This window comes from Ochotona princeps, chromosome 20 (assembly GCF_030435755.1).
Source record: "Ochotona princeps isolate mOchPri1 chromosome 20, mOchPri1.hap1, whole genome shotgun sequence".
Taxonomy (NCBI): Eukaryota; Metazoa; Chordata; class Mammalia; order Lagomorpha; family Ochotonidae; genus Ochotona; species Ochotona princeps.
The window spans coordinates 24,826,168-24,847,581 of NC_080851.1; the positions used below are offsets into that span (position 1 = coordinate 24,826,168).

Sequence of the window (21,414 nt, forward strand, 5' to 3'; positions counted from 1 at the left end):
TTTTCTACAGTATGTTTTTCTACACAGATTATAAAAGGGTCTATGTTGTTACAAATCTCTGCTAAAATTTCAGTAAGCAACCTGCTTCTCACTGAGTTTAAACCTCAAATTCCAAGTGCGGTAAGCCACAAGTTGCACATTAAAACATGGGACTATTTTTTTTTCTATGATACTGCCTCTTTAAGTTGTCACATCACACAATGATGAGTAGTTTTCTATTATTCTCCCACCTCTACTCCTTTAGATCATAAAGAACTGGTCCTGTTGGCTAGGCTGAAGCACCTGCCAGCAGAGTTGGGACTTGGGGTGGGCCAGGCCAGACCAGGCTGCATCATCCAATGGCAAAGGCCAAGCTGGGGATGGGCTATGCCAGGCTGGGTCAGAGCAGCCATTGGCACAGCAAGATCTGTGGATGGAAGCAGGCCTGGTCAGGGAGCTAAGGGGATTCCCCAGCTGGGCTGTGGTTCCCAAGCACATGGGATCAGCAAACTGGGCTGGACATGGCTGCAGTATATCTTGGCATGGGTGTGGACTAGGTCTGGGGTGTGCCAGACTGGGCTAGGTCTCAGAACCCGCTGAACCATTCAAGAGCTGTATCTGTGGGTGGATCAGTCAGGCTGAGCTGTAGCACCCAACAGAAAGAGCCATAATGGGTGTGGGCCAGTCAGACAAGGCTGCTGTATCTGCCAGGACAAGAGGTGGGCCAAATCAGGCTGGGTCAAGGACCCACCCACCAGTGTGTGCAAGATCTGCCACTAGGAAGTGACCTGATAGAGGAGGTTGGGGAACTCTTTTCAGGATGCAGTCTCTGCAGATGAGCACAAGAATCAAGACTAGAGCAGCCCAGACCAGGGTAGGTTACAGAACCTGCCAGCATACACAGGTTTAGGGATCCATGATGCTGGACCAGTTCATAGCATCCACTGGCAGTTCTGAGAATCAGGACAGAGTGCAGGACAGCCTGGGCTGGGCCATAACACCAACCAGTTCATAATAGGGCTGGGATGGGGGGTATCCAGGCTGTGCTAGGCTGCAACACCCACCAGCATGAGCTGGACTGGGGGTGGGCTGGGTCAGGTTACACACTCGCAAGCAAATCCCGAGGTAAGGCAGGCCAAGCCACACTGGGTTGCAGCATCCACCAGCACATGTAAGACCTGGGGACAAAGTCAGTAGGGGAGCTGCAAGGACTCCCCTGGTAGACCATTGCTCCCAGTGGTGAGCATGAGAACTGGGATGGGTGCAGATTTGGAGCAAGGTCGTTAGCCTGCATGTCAACTGGGTTAGGGGGACAGCCAGGCTGGTCTTACCGATTGTACCCACTGGTACAGACATAAGCCAGAGTGTGTGCAGGCTGGATGGGCTTTGCCACAGCATCAGCTGGCAAGTGCTGGGACTGGAGGCAATTCGTGTCATGCTAGACTGCAGAACCACCTGGAAAGTACAAGATTCAGGACTGGGAGTGGGCCTGTTAAGGAAACTGTCGGCACCTCCCCGATGGGCTGCAACTCCCACTGGTGAGCATGAGAAATAGAGCTGGGGGCCTGGCTAGACAAGTGGTAGCATCCACCAGCAACAGCGTGGACTGCATAGTGGTGCTAGTTATCTTGAGCTAGGCTTCAATATCCATTGATGTGTAGGAGAGCCAAATGGGATGTGGAACAGGCCAGATCAGTCTGATGTACAAATTGCCAAGCACAAGAACCAGGACTGGGGCGGGTCTGGTGGGGGCTACTGGGGTTGCTCTGACTAGACTGCAGTTCCCACTGGTGTACATGACGGCCAAGTGTGTGGTGAGCAGGCTTGGGCTGGTCTGCAGCATCCACTGGTTTATGTAAGAGATGAGGCTGAAGACAGAACTGACCCAGCTACTACAACCACCAGTGTGTATGTAGGTTGATGTGGGTGGCGTACTCAACTGGTCCCCATACTGGCAGGCACACATAGGAGTCAGGTCTGGGGTCACCTCAGATGAAGTTTTCTTTGGAGAGCCCTCCAACTGGACCACTAGACTCAGAATTTCAACCATGGAGAGAATCTCAGGATCTGTGGTCTGACCATGGAGTGCATATATCAGAACTGGGCCTCCTTAGTTACTGAAGATGGTGCAGTAGACAGTATGCCCAGATGCACATGTGGGATATGGGGTCTGCAGAGGACATCCAGTACCACGGCAGAGGATGGAGGCAGAATAAATTGGACAACTCTCCCAGCCAAGCATTGATAGCGAATAACTGGGCGAATGGAGACTATAAGGTAGACTGACAGTAAATGGATCTTGGAAAGATTTCCTTATCTTTAGAGCAATGAAATCAACAGCATTTCAGAACTATCGAAACTGCTTAAGCAGTACACTCAGAACATACCAACATCGGGGATCCTGGGATGACATCATCTCCCAGCCCCTGTACTGATGCAGTTAGCATAGGTGAGGCTTTTCCTCTTTTCTCCCTGCTTCCCCCAGATACAGGCAGAAGAAAAAGAACCTTGGAAACAATGGCCTCATCTACTTTCCCCTATTCTTTGAATCTTCCCACCTTAATCAGTGGTCCACATGGACATGCATCCTTCTCAACTATATAAATATCATCAAAAATAAGATTTTAAAAAAGTAAAAAGTGAAAAATTAAAAAAACTGATCTTGCTATACAGAATTGTTAAACAATTAAGACATTCTGAATCAAAAGAAGAATTTGGATCATTAGCATGAACAACAGGGCACCTTACTATATGATTAGCTTTCAAAGTCCAAGGTTACTATCTCTGTACAATAACAGCAGGTCTTATTTACTCAGCACTCACTAACTATGAAGAACTACGCCTGATGTCTCAACTGATGCTCTAAACAACTCTGAAAACAGGTATCATCCTTAGTCCTAGTTTTACTGCAGAGAAAACCAAGACCAAGATTACACAGCTATCAAGAGGAAGAACTGGGATACAAACTCATCAAGGTTACAGTTTATACAAGGTACCACAATATTTCACATTTCAAACACACATTATTGCTACTTTTTGGACAACTATGTGTTGACAAAATGGTAATAAAATGAAACTTAGTGCCATACAAAACAGGCTTATAATTTAGGTAACTGGCTGAGACTGTTAGGGTAAAATTTTTTATGTGATCTCACTCATTGTTTTTATGAAGTAAATGTATGCTAAATTTTAAATTACTTTACAAAATAAGAAGTATTTCTAAAATTTTAACGCAAGCAGAGCAGGATCCAATACCCTTTTTTAGATTACTGCAACATTCTTTTCTTTGTGAAGTATTGGTTCACAGGGTCCCTAGGTGATACATCAATCTTTATTTATACCAGTTGAGATCATCTGAGAATGTTCAGCTTTTAACAATTCCACAAGATTCTCTTCCACTTGCATGAATGTATTGCTGTCCCTAATTTCATCTCTTATTCTGTTGTTATTATATGGATGCCATTTTTTCTGTCTCCTTATCATGTTCTCAGTTTTAGAATTTTCCATCACCCTGTGGGTTACACTCTATCATTTCCTCAGAACTGTCTTACATTCACTAACTCTCCTTTCTGCTCCTTACCCTATTCACTTAGACTTCAATTTCAATGACTAACACCTGAAAATTTTAATTGGAATATTTTTCAAATCCTTATTCAGTGTCTTATTCCCCCCATTTCCTATTCACTCTCTCAATGATTTAAAAATGCACACATTAGTAGTGACTTTCACAAATTTTTAGAAATATATATTTATTTTTATTGGAAAGGCAGATATACAGAGAGGAGGAGAAACAGAGAGGAAGATCTTCCATCCGATGATTTACTCCCCAAGTGGCCGCCAAGGCTAGAACTGAGCTGATCTGAAGCCAGGAGCCAGGATTAGAACCAGCACACATATGGGATCCTGGCATATGCAAGGCGAGGACTTAAGTCACTAGGCTACCACACCGAACTGGTGACTTTCACAATTTTTAAGGTAGAAATCTAATGATATCTGTTGACTCACTCTTTGAATATCTGTCACTTTTCATCACAAGTTCAATTTTAATATGGTGTATGTTTTTCCACAGGAATCCCATGTGGGTTTTTAGAACAGTATAGCTTTTGCTTTTGAGAAGCTCTTCTGGATATCACCTAAATTGAGATGTTTATAATTGTAATGGATTTTATACTTTCTGCTGCATTTTTCAATCCACAAATGATAGTCACACTTGCAGTGTAAACAAACAACTCCTCATTTCAGTGTCTCATCATGTAATCTTTATGAAGTCAATGAAGCCTACAATTAGGGATCCACATTTAAGTTAAATCTCAACCACAAAAACTACCAATGTAAATAAGTTTACACACATATCAAATCAGATACAGCACCCTTGCACACAAGGCAAAGTTCACACATGCTGAGCAAAGTGGAAACTACTTTCTTATTTAAAATTCTGCTTGGTAGTTGCTAAGATTTGTTCTTTTTCTTTTTTAAGCTTATTGGGGCCATGCCAATTTCAGAAAACAGTCTGAATTCAGACAGAGAAAGGGGAGGGGTGTCTTGAAACTAAGAAAAAGTATAATATAAGACAGAAAGCAAGTGCATAATCAAAAATGAGAACCTCAGCTGGATGGCCAGATGGTATCCACAAAGGAAGGCAGACATTCTCACCCAAACCCATTCGATAAGAATGCAAGGCATGAGAAGCCGGCTGCAGGTGAACTCCAGAATCACTCCAGGCTCAAATGCCAGATACAATCCTATGGACAACATGCGGGTGGGCTTGGCAAGGTAAGATCCTCCTACAGCCCAGAAGTTGGGGTCCTTCTGTTTCACTTTCTCTGCATAACAAGTGGTCTTGCCACATCTCTCAATCTTCCTTCAAGTATGTATTCTCTAACAGAGCATTAGTGAAAATCTTACTCAGTCCACTGTTGGTCTCCTCATGATTTTGAATAGGGCTGCTCTGAATCAACATGAGTTTAAAATTTAACTCTTAGAAAACAATTTCAAGTTTCAGCTCCTCCAGATATACTCGCACATAATCAGCTACAAATAAAATAAACATCTCATAGTTAAAATCTTCCTGCCTTTAATTTCAGAAAGTCTAAAGTAAAAATTGACATTTGTATGATATAATGCTTCAGTATAAAGACCAAAATGGAGAATTAAATAATATTTAACTCATTTTATTTGCTCTGAAGCATTTTAAAAGATGAGGAACAGGGAAGAGAGTATACTCATAAATGTTATATTAGATTCACAGACTACACAAGGAATTACTAGGTCCATAAACCAAACAATGAAGCATAAACAAAAGATGAAAACATTTGAAATACGTAGTCCCTGACTTAAAAGGCAATATATACTGATGAACACTCACTCATCCTGCCGAAGTATCACCTGCAATAAACAGTCCCACTCACATCATCTGAAGCCTTTCCCTGCTGTTAATACTCTGAGCGTCTTACCTAGGCCTTGTAGAGCCAACTGTCTGAGCCCTGAGAAGTACAAGGAAGCAAGATGCTGTGGGCTCATCCGAAAGCAAAAACTAATATTGCAAATATCATTCCTGCAAGAATAAGTTTGAAATTAAACCACTAACTTACAAATTTCTAAACATATTCTATATAACAGTTTGTATACAAACATACCCAGGGTTAAAGAAAAAAAAAATGACCAACAAAACAAGCCCAAACTACTGTCCTTGCTGACAATGAATAATTATAGATGATTAAAATAAAATGCATGTAATAAAAATTTCCGACCCAGCTACCTTAGAAAAGGCTACAAAAAAGTATGTTGAGGGCCCAACTCAGTGGCCTAGCGGCTAAAGTCCTTGCCTTGAAGGCACTGGGATCTAATATGGGCGCCAGTTCTAATCCCAGCAGCCCTGCTTCCCATCCAGCTCCCTGCTTGTGGCCTGGGAAAGCAGTCGAGGATTGCCCAAAGCCTTGGCACCCTGCACCCACGTGAGAGACCCACCCGGAAGAGGCTCCTGGCTTCAGATCAGCGCAGCTCCGGCCATTGCGCTCACTTGGGCAATAAATCATCAGATGAAAGATCTTCTTCTCTGTCTCTCCTCCTCTCTGTATATCTGACTTTGCAATAAAAATAAAACAAATCTTTTAAAAAAAGGAATGCTGAAAGAACTTTACTTGAGCATTTACACAATTTAGAGGTACAATATGATAATATTTTCAAGCAATCAAAATTTAGAAATTCAAATATGAGACCCCTCCTTGTGCTTGTTATTAAAGGAGAAAATTCCCATTAAACTAACAAAGCACTGCCTTTTATTTCATCTAATCAATAAATCTTAGCTCAAATCTTTCTCTAATCAATAAATCTTAGCTCAAAGAAACGAGGGTCTATTAATAGGCTTAACACATTACGTGGGTACACAATAAGTGCTCACATGATACCTGCTCCATTAATTGTCCTTCAGTTATTTACAGGTTCTCTTTCTATTCGTTTCATTTCAAATCAAATTTTACATCAAAAAGTTTGAAATTCCTCTTAAGCTCTTGAAATCTGTTCTTTACTTATAAGATTCTTTTCAAAACTTGCAGTTTTCCTTTATTTTACTATATTTATTGGTCAAGGAAGAACTGTCTGATTTTGTTTTTCCCCCAAGTTTATTCCAAAATATACTGAGATTACAACGAAAATCTCCCCTTAGCTCTTCAAGATCTAGAGCTTTTTGTCAGGGGACTATGAGCTAGCCACACACACCTGACCTAACTCACATAGCAATTAACCCCATGGCTCACAAACTGAAATACCTAATTTGTCTATGGTCAGAAAATAGACATGCACAAGAATACACAAAATTTTGGTCCCTCTTATTTCTTGGATTTTTTTCCTAACACACTACTGTATTTACTGAACACAGTTTTACCTTCTCTCCTCCTAAAAATGTATCCTTCAGTTCATAAACATCCTTAGGTACAAAGAAAAAAGTTGCAGTTTTGACCATGAGTGTTCATTCTGAAAACAAGCATCACAAGCACTCCCTCTGATCTGGAAGCTTATTTCAGTACAGTAGTTCTCACAGTGTGGTCCAAACGATCTTGTGGAGAAAGCTGAGAGTTTTTGAACTCTTTCTCTTTAATGAGTCAAAATCTGTTTTGATAATACCACTGAGCTAGCACTTGCTTTCTTCAACCCCATTCTGGATGACACATGCCATGACATATCACAACAAATGGAAATTGGAAACAGAAATGAGAATTGCTCGTCATCAAGCCAGATAATAGTTTATTAAAATATAAGACATATCACTCCTGTCATTAAATGAGTTTTTATCTTAGAAAATCTACTCATCTTTCATTTAAAAATTATGCCCATATGTATGTTTAAATGACTTCACAGTTTTAATTTCAAATGACAAAAAATAGCCACTAGGTGAGCAAAAACTTGAAATCCTCAATATTTTTTTTAAAGTATGAAGTATTCTGAGATCAAAGAGTTTGAGAATCAATGCTTTAATGAAATAATAAAGACAGAGGAAACAGTTCTTCCTGCCCTTTAAATTATACTTGCAACATAAAATTCATAAAGCATAAGAAATTTTAAATCAATTTTCAAAGTATCAGACTTACCATTATAGGTTATTCTTGGCTTTGTTAAACACATCACAAGATGCAAATCCATTTCATCTGATGGTACAAATTTTGAGCATACAGGGCACTTAAATCCTAAAAGGTAAAGAAAATACACATTACTCAACCATTCTGAATATCCATCTGTGATCTTTAAACAACATGGAAGATGCGCACTTCAAACTCCAATATTAAACTTGCGGTAATACATTGTGCAACTCAAACTGGAAGAGTGTGACTACAACGTCTAATTTAAACTGGTTCACAAGCATTAACCTGCCTTCAAAAAAAGTCCAACTGAGGAGGGTGTGATCTATTACAAATCCATCTAAGTACTTGCTAAAGTCCTGATCCACTCGCTTTCTTATGTCTAACTTTTTTACACCACCCGCAACTTAAGACTTTTATAATAGCTTAATTTTCTAACACTCCTCTGAAATTACTTCCCCAGGTTCTGGTATAGTACACTTGGAGAAACAAGACTTTATACCTAGACATGAGATTAGAAACAGCTCTATTTCATCAATCTTTAAAACATGAAGTTAATGAGGAATGTAAAGCCTTTCACAATAGCAAGAACAAGTCTAGAACCTTAGATCCTAATGTTTATTTTTGCAGTCTCTGTTGCAACACGCTACTGACTTCATAATGCACACAGAAAAAAGCATCAAACCAGGGCAGTTTGACTTTTAGCTCATTTTCTACAATGTCCCATCTGTGGTATTAAGTACCTGCCTGAAGTACTGTACTCCACTGAGAATAAGCTGGTATATTAGAGGGAAGACTATTTTGTGAACTCCTGCTCTCTCACTGAGGGAAACAGCCCTCCCTGACTCCCTGCAGCCCAGGGAGCCCTGTTCTACACTGGTGCTGTTTTTCGCTCTATCCCACTGCTCCCCGACCCCCAGCAGCATAAACAGGACTGGACCTATGATCCTGGCTAGGGACAAAGCAAAGTGGAACATAAAGATGCGCTTGGCCAATCAGTTTTTCTTGGGAATGACTAAGAAACAGCAGCAGAGTACACCGGCCATTTAAAAGCTGAAGCAGGGGCCCGGCGGCGTGGCCTAGCGGCTAAAGTCCTCGCCTTAAACGCCCCGGGATCTCATATGGGCGCCGGTTCTAATCCCGGCGGCTCCACTTCCCATCCAGCTCCCTGCTTGTGGCCTGGGAAAGCAGTTGAGGACGGCCCAAAGCCTTGGGACACTGCACCCGCGTGGAAGACCTGGAAGAAGTCCAGGTTCCGGGCTTCGGATCGGCGCGCATCGGCCCGTTGCGGCTCACTTGGGGAGTGAATCATCGGACGGAAGATCTTCCTCTCTGTCTCTCCTCCTCTGTGTATATCTGGCTGTAATAAAATGAATAAATCTTTAAAAAAAAAGCTGAAGCAGAAAGGTCTCACACTGATAAGCTACTAGTGTGTCTGTGACTGCTCAGGTGCAAGCTGAACTTTACAGAGAACAGAAACCACACAGTATGGCAAAGCACAGGAAAGTGGTTCACAGGAGAAAAGGGAGCAGGTGTATAGAGAGAAACAGAAGCACGGAGAGAGATGACTGGTACAAGGGTGGAGAAAGACGTGCCCTGGCTGCTCTCCAGCCCAGTACTGGTGTGTTCCCTTCAGAAACAGTCCTCCCTTGGCAGTGAAGTAAGGCTCACTGCAGCCAAATGAGTCAGACTGGAATCACAACTCATTTGGAGAACTTGACAAGCGCTGGAAGAAAGGTTTTGGCAGGGCTACTCATCCAGGTACTCAACTTCCTGAATGCTATCTTCCAAACCATCAAATGTATTTTAACACAAAGGAACAGAAGACACATTTTCTTCAAGTTCTTGAAAATTACTAAAATGGAAAAGCAAAGATAAGTCATACAAAATTAAACTACAAAAAAAAAAAAAAAACTATAACCATCCAACCGACAATACCAAAGAGTAAAACGTGATTAACCAGCAAGATCAAGCAACTTTAAGTGAAGGCAAATTTCAGGACCAGGCTTCCTTGGAGTTTAAAAAACCTCCTTCCCTGAAGTTAGGGCATTAAAGAAGTAATCAGTTTTGTAGCTACTCAGCAGAGTCATTGGGGTCCTAGCACATAAACCCGGAATCATCAAACACAGTGCAATACTATGCCAGCAAGAACCACTCAAACCCTCATGAAGCATGGCCCAGCAAGAAAAAAACAGCGTAAATAGGAACACCTGAATGTCTACTCAAATACAGTGAACTAAACACAAGTGTTTATCTGAATGAAATGATAATCAAATAAAAATGACAAACAAGAACTGGAGAAGAAACAGTAGCAAACAAGAAGGAATTAATAGGACCAAGAAAACAGACAAATTAAAACTCAAGTCTACTCTCATTATCTAATACTCAATGGAATCAGGAAACAGCTCTAAGAATGCCCTCACAATCATGACACATGAAGCTAAAGTCAAGACGGATTCCAAGACAGAAGAGACATTCTACCCCCCAGGGACCCAGTTGATGCCCTTCTGCCACACAACTGCCACAACCACTAGAGCAGAATAGAGGTTGACTGGAGGAACCAGAGAATTCGGAACTGATGACACAAGGTATGGTAAATGGGGGAATCAATAAAAACCCACACAGCCCAAAAGGTCCCTCTCCACAGCCTCCATCCCTTGACCCACCAACAAATTGGTAGATTCTTTTCTTAACCCAAAAGATCACAGAAAATGACATACCAAGATTCTTCTGTATCTATTAGCCCTAACCTCAGGCATAAAGCTTTCGATCAGTTTCTAGGGCCTTTTTCTTAAGCATGATGCAATAAAAGAAAATAAAATCACGTAAGTGCACATTAAATATAAACTCAGAAAGGAAATTTACAATATTTGTTAGAAATATCAAAAACAAAGGGATGAAATCCCCATTTATAAATAATTCTTACAACTGAGGAAAATAGGGGATGGTACAGTGGCACAGTAAACTAATCTTCTGCCTATTGCACCACTGTCCCATACAGACGCTGGTGTGAGTCCTGGCTATCCCTTACTCTGATTTAGCTCCCTGCTTGTGGCCTAGGAAAGTAGCAGAGGCTGGCTCATGGTCCCTGCGCCCATGTGAGAGACCTGGAGGAGGCTCCTGGCTTGTGGCTTTGGATCAACTCAGCTGTGGCCAATGCAGCCATTAGGAGCGTAAATCAATGGACAGAAGACCTATTTTTTTCTGACTCTCCTTCTCTCTGTAAAAATCTACCTTTCATATAAATTAATCTTTAAAAAATGTATCTTTGGAGAGTCTAGAATCAACTGTTCTTCAACATCACAAGATGCCATGTTTTTTACTCAACAAAACTTGAAGCTAGAAACAAATGTTAACACTCCAAAATTCTGACAGAAAGTTTATTTCACTTAGACTACGTTACCAAGTTATTATACATTCACACTTGATATCTTTTATCAACAGGCAAAGGATCAAAAGTCTACACTCTCTAGAAACTTCTCTATTAAAACAAGGAAGCAAAATCAAATTCCTTTTGGGGAAAAAATGTGATGGCAAGTTCACGGACAGTAACTATACAGGGATCCCAGAGCGCCTAATCCATGGTAGAAGGAAGCCAAGGAAGTTTCCACAGAGTAACAGGTGTTATCCGGGTGAGCAAAAGTGGGGTAAAATACACACTGCTGCAGAATTCCTTGGGGAAAAAAATGGGGATCAAGAAATACATATTCTCAAATTTCAAGGACTCAAGATTCAATCAAGAGATTAGTTTTTAAAAAGCAGAAATGACTAGGCTCTGATGAAGTACACACAGCATGATCCTATTTAACTGTAGAAATAAATATAAACAAAAATATGCTATCTTAAAAAATGAATGTAAAAACCCTAGGAATTATCCCTCCAACACATTATATATTACCAACTAATCAATAGCACAATCCTGCAGTCACCAGTCTGATCATCATCTACTATTTAAGCATGCTCACCAGTATCACTGTGCCTCCCTCTTCTATCCTGGAGAGCTGTAACTATGCACATTTTATTTGCAGAATGAGAATGAAAACCAGACACACATGTGTTGCTTACCCCACATAGTTGCCACAGCTGGGTCTAGGTCAAGCTGAAGCTGGGAATAGAGCTACATCTTGAAACCACGCACTCTGATAATGGGACATGGACATCTAAACTACTGCAGCAAACAGCTCCCTGAAAGACCTTGAAGACTGTCACCAAGACCCTGCTTAGGCATCACCCAGCTGTGGAAGTCTTTAGATATTCCACCCCAAGGCAGACTTAATCATTCCTTCCCTTTGTATTTCTTCATACAATATTTCCACTAGGACAATGTAACAAGGGCTGGCAATGTGGCATATCGGGTTATCATCCCAAGGGTGCCAATTTGAATCAGGCTGCTACACTTCTAAGACCTAGCTCCCCACTCATGCTGCTGGGAAAACAGCAAAATGGCCCAAGTCTCTGAGTCCCTGTATTCATGTAGAAGACCCAGATGAAGTTTCTGGTTCCTGGTTTCAGCCCAGCACAGATGTCCATTGTGGCCATTTGGGGTCTGAATCAGTGAATGAAGGATCTTTCTTTCCTGCTCTTTCAAATATAATGAGTAAATTTAAAAAGGCAATGTGTGCTTATGTGTACTTTTATCTCCTTTTTAGCCTTAGCAGTCTAATTAAATCCAGACTCCTACAGACTAAAGTTCCCGTAACAAGTAAATTAAACATCTGCAGTGTCAAAGCTGTTTTACATGGTAAAATAAAACATCCTGAGCATAGTAAATATGAATATCAGCACAGTGAATATGAATGCCAGGTATCTCACCACTGCTGATGACTAACACCAAAAGGCCTTCTTTGTATTTCCAGTGCTTCCACCCTTCTCAGTATTTGTAAATGTTTTCCCCCAGGGAACAATCACAAGCAAAAAGAATGACCCTAAAATTGAGTCTGGTGAAGATGTTTATTGGTAGGAAAAACAAAAATGGGCTTTGGGGGGCTGTCTGATGGTGTACAACTCTCTTCCACAATTACAATTTGTCTGAGATGACAGAACATGACAACCCCACATCCTACTTTAAGAATTAGACATCAAGTCATCATTCTACCACTGCAAACGGTCATCAAAACACAAAACATAACTTGCTTAGTTATCAGACTTCTCTGACAGCAATAAAGACACCAGGGGAAAAAAGAGAGAGGTTATATATCCTCTCACCAACACAAGCCATCTGGAAAGGAAGAAAAGAAAAATAACCAAGTCATACATTGTGCTGGGTAGACAGAACAGTTGCCAGTCTCTTGTATTGCATATTTTTTCATGATTCACACATTTCAGCCCTGCCCCTCCTCACTGATTATCCACGTTCTCTACCCGAAGCTGGTGCTCCTTGGTTCCCCTCCTTTCCTGTCTAAAACAAATGTGTCATCTCAATTAGGTAATCTAAGGTCCATGGCTTCTCAGAGGAAAGGATCAATAGGCCTAGGTATTCATGAAAGATGCAGGCACAGAATGTGAGCCCAATGGGAGGAGTCAATGAATGAATGACAGAGCAGTACGTTCAGGAACCTCGGAGCAGTACCTCCGTTTGCTCTCCTACGGAATATAACACTCCTCACGTAACACAGCAGTAGCTGCCATTTCCTATCTTCAGTGATGGAACCAAGCACAGTAAACGAAAGGAGCTTGCAGATACTCTTCACTTAGATTGCTCACTTAAAGAGAACAAACAGAAAGATATACCAAGTGACAGGACTCAGTTCTTCCAATTCCTAAGCCACTGGAGCCTCTGCCCAGCGCACAGCTCTAGATTCTCTTACATGTCACTGCACACAGGGAGGCATCCTTCCTCACATGGGGCTTCTCAATCATGTACAGCATTATCCAACTACAAATTTGATGTATAACCCTCTCACCCCCCCAATACAGGATGTCCTTACCTCTGGGCCTCTGCTCTTGATTAAGCAGTCTGTTTTTCTCTCACTTGCTTAAAAATCTACTTCCATACCTTTCAAACCCAGATCAAGTCTCACGATCTCAATGAAATCTTTTTAAGAACACCCCAAACCAAAATGTACTTCTCTATCCTTCTAAAGTTCTTTTATTGATAATTGTCATTTGTTACATCAATGTTTGCATAATTAAGTGCAAATCTTACCTCCCGAATGTGACACTGTATGTGGAGAAGTTAATTTTCTTCTATATATTCCATTCAGCCATTCTGCCCAAATATGCAATTAGACCTATGCTTAACATCCAATAAATATCTAAATGGATGTATACACAAACCATATCATGAGTTTGAGTTCTACAGAGGCAAAAGTGAAACAATTCAAGGCAACGTGGGAATATTCTAAGGTAAATGTGAGTGTGGTTAGTAGGGTTTGAAGCATTGCTTGCAGGGATACATTGCACTTTTCCTTCCAAATTCAGGCTAAGGGTAAAACTGCTTCTAACACACCACCACCAATGATTTTTTTAAGCCAATAAACCAATCTCTAGAAGCTAAGAAGCTTGATGGTATGTGATGCATAATCCACAAATTGTAAGCTTCACTTCATTTGACAGTGGCACCTGTGTGGCAAATACATGCGACACTATCTAGTAAGAAACATTTCTCCAGAAAGCATGCTGACTGCAGACGCAGGTGTACATTACCTGCCTTCTCTAAACTATCATAGTTTCTTAATAGACAAATTTTTTGTTGCAAGGGTAAAGATGCTAAAGGGGCACAAGGGTTAAGCATGCTGTTTGAAAATAACAGGAACAGGGGCCTGGCGGCATGGCCTAGCGGCTAAAGTCCTCGCCTTGAACGCCCCGGGATCCCATATGGGCGCCGGTTCTAATCCCAGCAGCTCCACTTCCCATCCAGCTCCCTGCTTGTGGCCTGGGAAAGCAGTTGAGGACGGCCCAAAGCCTTGGGACCCTGCACCCGTGTGGGAGACCTGGAAGAGGTTCCTGGTTCCCGGCTTCGGATCGGCGCGCACCGGCCCGTTGCGGCTCACTTGGGGAGTGAATCATCGGATGGGAGATCTTCCTCTCTGTCTCTCCTCCTCTCTGTATATCTGACTTTGTAATAAAATAAATAAATCTTAAAAAAAAAAGAAAATAACAGGAACAAGACATTTCTTAACAAAACTTAAATAGCAGAACAGCAAATTTCCTAACACAATACAGAAGAATACATTCCAAAACAAAGTAGCAGACTATATGCCAACTTTGTTCAACCAGACCACCACCTACATAATCTGATTCTTGAAGAAATCATCAAAAGCAGTCCTGAATGAATACACAAAATTAACATCCATATACATTATTGTCATAAAGGCATCCTCACAAGCTCAGTTTATGTCAGAACTGCATGTCAGGTGCACTAGGGAAAGACATCTTTTGTTGCCTCCTAACCATTTGTAGTAATCCTTTTATTCTTTTTGTAAACTACTAATTTTAATGAGATCAGAAAATGAGCGAAACAATTTCAAGTTAAAAATACCATCAATTTTGGTAGCCTAACACCATCTCGCATGCCCTCTATGACATATAATTGAATGAATCAAAGGTATTACAAAATGGAGTTTTTCCACATTATGTATCAGCATGCTGAAATGATTCATTTAACAGATTCCTTATATATGCACTCAAAATTTCCTTATTTTTTTATAAAGTAATTTTCTTTTCCTTCTTTCTATCCCTGATAAAGACAAACACACAGCAGAAATTCTTCTGGTATTAGACATCCTAAGATGCAATTACACTATAAACCTGGCAATGCCCTCAATGTTGCCCCAAAACAGCTACTTTCCCATGTTCTTTACTCACAAACCATTTATACTCAACTTTATGAGGATGTAAATGGCCCTACTCTTACTTCCTTTCACACAAAAGAAAACCTAGTGAAATAAAAGTTCTTGCCAAAGTACTAAAACCAGCCAGCCAGAATTAAAACCTTTTATTCCACTCTGAAGCCTACTTATTTTATTACCAAACCTTTCTCATAAGCTGTTACAATCAATTAAACTAACACTTTATAATACCTTAAAAAATCAAAATGTTATAATCATTACAGGTGGTCTACCACAAGCAAATCAAAATCCATACTGAGAGTAAATCCTGGACAATCTCTAACAAAAGTTCTTCCCATATCTGGAAAATGATTCAGAAACCCAGAAGAGAGATTAGGTATTTAAGATTACATAATTTGGGGCTGGCATTGTGGAGTAGCAAGTTTAGTCTCCACCTGTGACACCAGCATCCCATCTGAGCAACTTTACATCAACTTTTTTTGTCCTCCTTGACCCCATCCTACCACTCTACATTTGTGATTGTTTATTGTTCAAATATTATAAATATATGTAACCTACATATTCTACAGATTACAATAACTATAAGTCATCTTAATGGTAAGTCACTATAATTTATGTATGCTTGATAATAAAAATTATAACTTTATTAGAAAATAAGTGTCACCGTAGCAACATGGACGTTTCCCAAGAAAAACTAACACTTAAGAATTTTTTTCTAGGGCCCGGTGCCGTGGCCTAGTGGCTAAAGTCCTGGCATTGAACACGCCAGGATCCCATATGGACGCCGGTTCTAATCCCGGCAGCTCCACTTCCCATCCAGCTCCCTGCCTGTGGCCTGGGAAAGCAGTCGAGGACGGCCCAAAGCCTTGGGACCCTGCACCCGTGTGGGAGACCTGGAAGAGGTTCCTGGTTCCCGGCTTAGGATCGGCGCAACACCGGCCGTAGTACTCACTTGGGCAGTGAATCATCAGATGGAAGATCCTCCTCTCTGTCTCTCCTCCTCTCTGTATATATGCCTTTCCAATAAAAATAAATAAATTTTTAACAAAGGAAAAAAAAAGAATTTTTTTCTAGGGCCCAGTGTGATAGCATAACGGTTAAAGTCCTTGCCTTGAATGCACCAGGATCCCATATGGATGCCGGTTCTAATCTCAGCAGCCCCACTTCCCATCCAGTTCCCTCCTTGTGGCCTGGGAATGCAGTTGAGGATGGCCCAAAGCTTTAGGATCCTGCACCTGCGTGGGAGACCCGGAAAGAAGTTCCTGGCTCCTGGCTTCGGATTGGCTCAGTTCCAGCCATCGTGGCCACTTGGGGAGTGAACCATTGGACTAAAGACCTTCCTCTCTGTCTCTTCTCCTCTCTGTATATCTGCTTTAAAAAAAAAAAGAATTTTTTCTTAAATTTAGATGAATGAATTAAAACTGTATCCATCTTACAGAAGGTCAAATAGGATATATCACTGTTCTCATTAAATAGCGGTACTTAAAGCATGATAACATCAGACAGATCAGGCCCCATGGAAAACTAAGTGAAACCCAAGTGGCATTACAAAAAACAAGGTCTTCTTGATTTATAGCACAAGTGAAACAATATTCCAACAATAGCACAAGAACCCATGCAGCATCAGCTGTACTAACAGAAATGAACCTTGTAGAATCTGCTGTATACTCAGCATTCTCTGCCACCGAGGAAATCTCAAAATGGCCACTGAAGCAGGGTACAGCATGACCAAAGAGACAGGGAGGGTAAACAGCTTTTATCCCTCACTATCACATAAAACAAGCTTACTCCAGAACAGGTTGAGGACACTTCAGTGCTGAGGTCTCTGCTCTAAGGAACAATTTTACAAACCTAAGTACACCTCTGACTCCTGGGAGTCAGAGCCCACCTGTTCATTTTTTTATCAATGGGACAACAGATTCTATTGTGGAATTTTCTCCCAGTCTGAAGTGAGATGTGAGTAAGGGAGAATGTGATGGCACCTGCTCTGGGAATCCACACACTTTCAGGCATAACTTCTCATTCAAGACACTACCAAGCTACAGTTAACACCCACCAGGCTATGGGGCCACACGTATAAGAGCAACAAACATGTTAGTTTTTCCATGGCCTTTACACAGGGGAATCAGACAACGTGTTTATGTTTAAACATATGTTTAAACAACTATGGGGTTTTACAATATCATTACAATGAACTCTAACCAGTGTCATTACTATTTACATTCACTGGCTTTCAGCAAAACTGAAAAGTATGTGAGGCCAGTCATAGCTACAATTCTCAAACTCAGTATCTCAGAATAACATGCATTTAAACACACACATTTCTAGTTCTCTTCAGTTATAGAAAATATTATGAATAAAGGTATTATTAGTTCTGGTTCAACTTGTAGATAAGCTCCTTATTTTGTGGTTGACAATCAGCTGCTTCAAGATTCTATCTATAATGTTTATACATAATTTATCTCATATTATAGGATATATACACATATTAGTCCTATCACATTTATATTTGTTCTGTTACATGTGTAGCTATTTCAAAAACTGTGCTAAAACTTCAACTGAATTTTCCTAAGACTCTTTAGTCTCTCTTTTTAAAAAAAGCAAAATGACTGACTTTAATATACAGTAATCAGATAACAAATTCATTAGACTTAAAACTTATTGAAGACCTACAGGTATAGTATGGTCTTAATGAAATTACCAATCCAATACCTTTAGACTTTCAAATAAAGATTAAAGTATTTTAAATAATTCTCTTCAAATTCAATAGCATAAGGCATGATCTTATACACAGATTTGCATATTTCATATAAAAATATCTATTTCATAGAACTATACCAATACAGAGTAGATGTTCAGTTAAGTAGTCATAGAATAAGCAAATGTCTTTCCCTCTTGCCCAAATTTGGGTTCATTTTCTTCTCCAAAATTTTCTCCTTTGCAAACAAAATGTAGCTCTAACAGCAGTCATTCAGCCAATTGCTTAAGAGGTCCACTGTGTACACTGAAGTGCCCGGGAGTTCACCACCTGCTTCCAACTCTTGATTCCAACTTCCTATTAATGAGGGCTTAGGGGAGGGCAGCAGTACAGTACAATGAAGGGAGACCACCCATGGGATACCTGGATCATGCTTCCAGGTCTTGGCTGCAGCCCTGGCCCAGAACCAATTTTTGTGGCATCGATCTGGGTAGTGGATCAGTAAAGATGGAATTTCTTCCCTAAGAAATTTTTTTAAAAGGTAGCTTTGAAAAATTTCATGATTTTTTAAAGCAATGGCTCATCATGTTCTCTCTCTCAACACACACACACACACACACACTTTTATTATGCTATCAATTACCAGAATGTAATCTATCAAAATGAAAGCAAAAATTAATTAAAAACACTTAAATTTCTACCAAGTAGGAGAAGATGAGGATAGGGAAGAGGCAGAAACCTCAAGCTCTGTTACTTTAACGTAAATCTGGACTGGTTATTTGGTAGATAACAGTTGGTGCCTTCTATTGCTGTTCCGTACAAAATGCGCATTTAAATGTTTTCATGCTGCACTCGACTACAGGGACAGGAGGCCATGAAAAACAACATAATGATGCACATTCTTCTGATAAACAGTCACAGTGCAAATTCTCCCTAGATGGTGGTAAAAACATAAGCATATACACTTCAAAAGATAGGATATGGGAAACTCTAAGATACTTTAGAGAACCTACTTTTTAATCCTCTATAGTAAGAATTTTAGCATGTCAGCTTCTAAAGGAGATAACAATTTTTCATTCTGATAACTAATTCTTAATGATCCACTCACTTACAATCTTTGATGAAGAACATATCCTCAAAGGACAGCTACTTAAATAAGCAAATGAACAAGAAATTAAGACACAGCTCAACAGGCTGGAGGAGCAACAGGAAGTGCAAGTGGCAGAAGCAATGCTCTTAGAACATGGATGGGAACATACCAAAACACAGGAAAGAAGAAAAATAATATAGTCCTATTTGTATGATTGTTTTGCCCAAGGACTTTTTTTTTAAGTTAAAAGAAAAGTATTAGGACCCCAGCTGTAAAAAAGTCTACTTCACCCCATATTATCATACTAAGTTAAAAACAAAAAGTTAAAACTTTTAATAATGGCAAGAATTTTTAAAAATCTTACTAAGAGCAGGCATTTGGCTAGTTGTTAAGACACCTGTGTCCCACAGCAGAGGACCTGGGCTCAAGCCGGGCTCCACTGTGGATTCCAGTGTCCAGAAAATTCAGATTCCAGAGGCAGCAGGCATTGGTTCAAGTAGTTGGGAGACCTACCTGAGACACCTAGATCAGCTTTCTGGCTCCCAGTTTCAGCCTGGCCTACCCCGAGCTGGTACAGGAATTTGAGGAGATAACCAGAAGATGAAACTATTATTGTACTCTTTCTCTTCCTCTCCAAAAGTTTCTTTAAAAAAAAAAAAAAAAACACCTAAAGCCTAGTGGCTAAAGTCCTCACCTTACATGTGCTGGCACCTCATATGGGTGCCTGTTCTAATCCCAGCGGTCCCGCTTCCCATCCAGCTCCCTCTTTGTGGCCTGGGAAGGCAGTCGAGGAAGGCCCAAAGCCTTGGCACCCTGCACCCAGCGTGGGAGACCCAGAAGAGGTTCTGGGTTCCTGGCTTCAGATTGGTGCAGCTCCGGTCATTGCGGGCACTTGGGGAGTGAATCAGCGGAAGGAAAATCTTATTCTGTCTCTCCTCCTCTCTCTGTATATCTGACTTTCCAATAAAAAGGAAATAAATCCTTTCTAAAAATCAATTTTTTTCTGAAAGTTACTTGGTTTTAATGTTGTAGACAGATATTTCTCACTAACAGTAAATCTTCATCTAGCAATTTGCAAGTGTATATGTGTCACATAAATTCATGAACACTACATTCTTTACCAAACAAGTGTCTTAAAATATGGAATTAAATGCAAATGTAAATAACATTTAATAAAGCTTATTTAAGATATATATACATATGTATGTGTGTGTATATATATATATATATATATATATATATATATATATATATACATATATATATAAAATCAGAGGAGGAACAGAACATAAGTTAGCTCTCTTGTCTGCCCGATGTTCTCCAAGACTGTAAGAACTCACTCCAGCTCTCCCATGTGGGTAGCAATTACTTGCCATCACCAGCTGCCTCGCAGAGGCGATACTATCAGGAAAAACAGGGGCTACAGGCACAAATCAAACACAAGCATTCCAGTGTGGAACGGCAGCATCTTTAAACACCTGCCTAGATAAGATTTCCTTTACCACCCTTTAGGCATTGAGATCTCACAATCTTACGTGCTTTTGGTTAAAAGCACTTTCTATTATCATCAATAATTTATTTTTTTAAAGCTACCACAATAAATGAACAAGTAGCTATAAAGGCTAAACACACACAAACAGTTTACTATCACAATTAAAATCAAATTTTAACTGTAGCACTTGCAAACTGATTGTAATCCATATTACTTACACTGATCAAACTATGCCCATGACTGTTCACACTTAAACAATTAGACTCGATGCTACCTGTATTTCCTAATACAATGGATATGTAATTTAAACATTGTGGTTTATCGTGTCAAAAACTTAGAACTGAACGGTTGGTTCTACAAGGGTTTTCACATTTAAGCATAAAACATGCCAACTCCTAAGTCAAGCTCCCCACTAATACATTGGAACTCAAATATCCTTTTTTTACTTCTTACTTTCTCAACACATTTGTAGTCTGACAAATGCTAACTTTCTTTCTCCTAGTGGCTGATCTCTAAAAACTGCTTCTCACTGGAATGCGTTAATTACCTTATTAAAATATCATTCTTTGGTGAATTTACTCTTCATGAAATATTTCCCCAGCTATACTAAGCTTACTGGAGCTCCCTGATTCTATGTGTCTTCTTGTCTCTTGGGTTCCTTGAGCTTGCAAGCGGAAAAATCAAATACAGAATGATAGACTTAAGGACTTAGGACTCCTTGGAAATGAAAGAAATTAACACCTTAAACAGTCTAATTATTACTTTTCTGGTAAAGAAATAGCACATAAACT

At 40.2% G+C, this 21,414-nt stretch overlaps 1 protein-coding gene across 2 annotated transcripts in view; it reads right to left on the reverse strand.

The window, feature by feature from the left end:
- ZNRF2 (zinc and ring finger 2) overlaps positions 1-21,414 on the reverse strand; it is a 73,769-nt gene that overhangs the window by 30,106 nt on the left and 22,249 nt on the right. For both annotated transcript variants that reach the window (XM_058678019.1, XM_058678018.1), the window contains exon 2: positions 7,566-7,661. In XM_058678019.1, the coding sequence (XP_058534002.1) occupies positions 7,566-7,661 (96 nt within the window). The remainder of the gene's footprint in view (positions 1-7,565; positions 7,662-21,414) is intronic.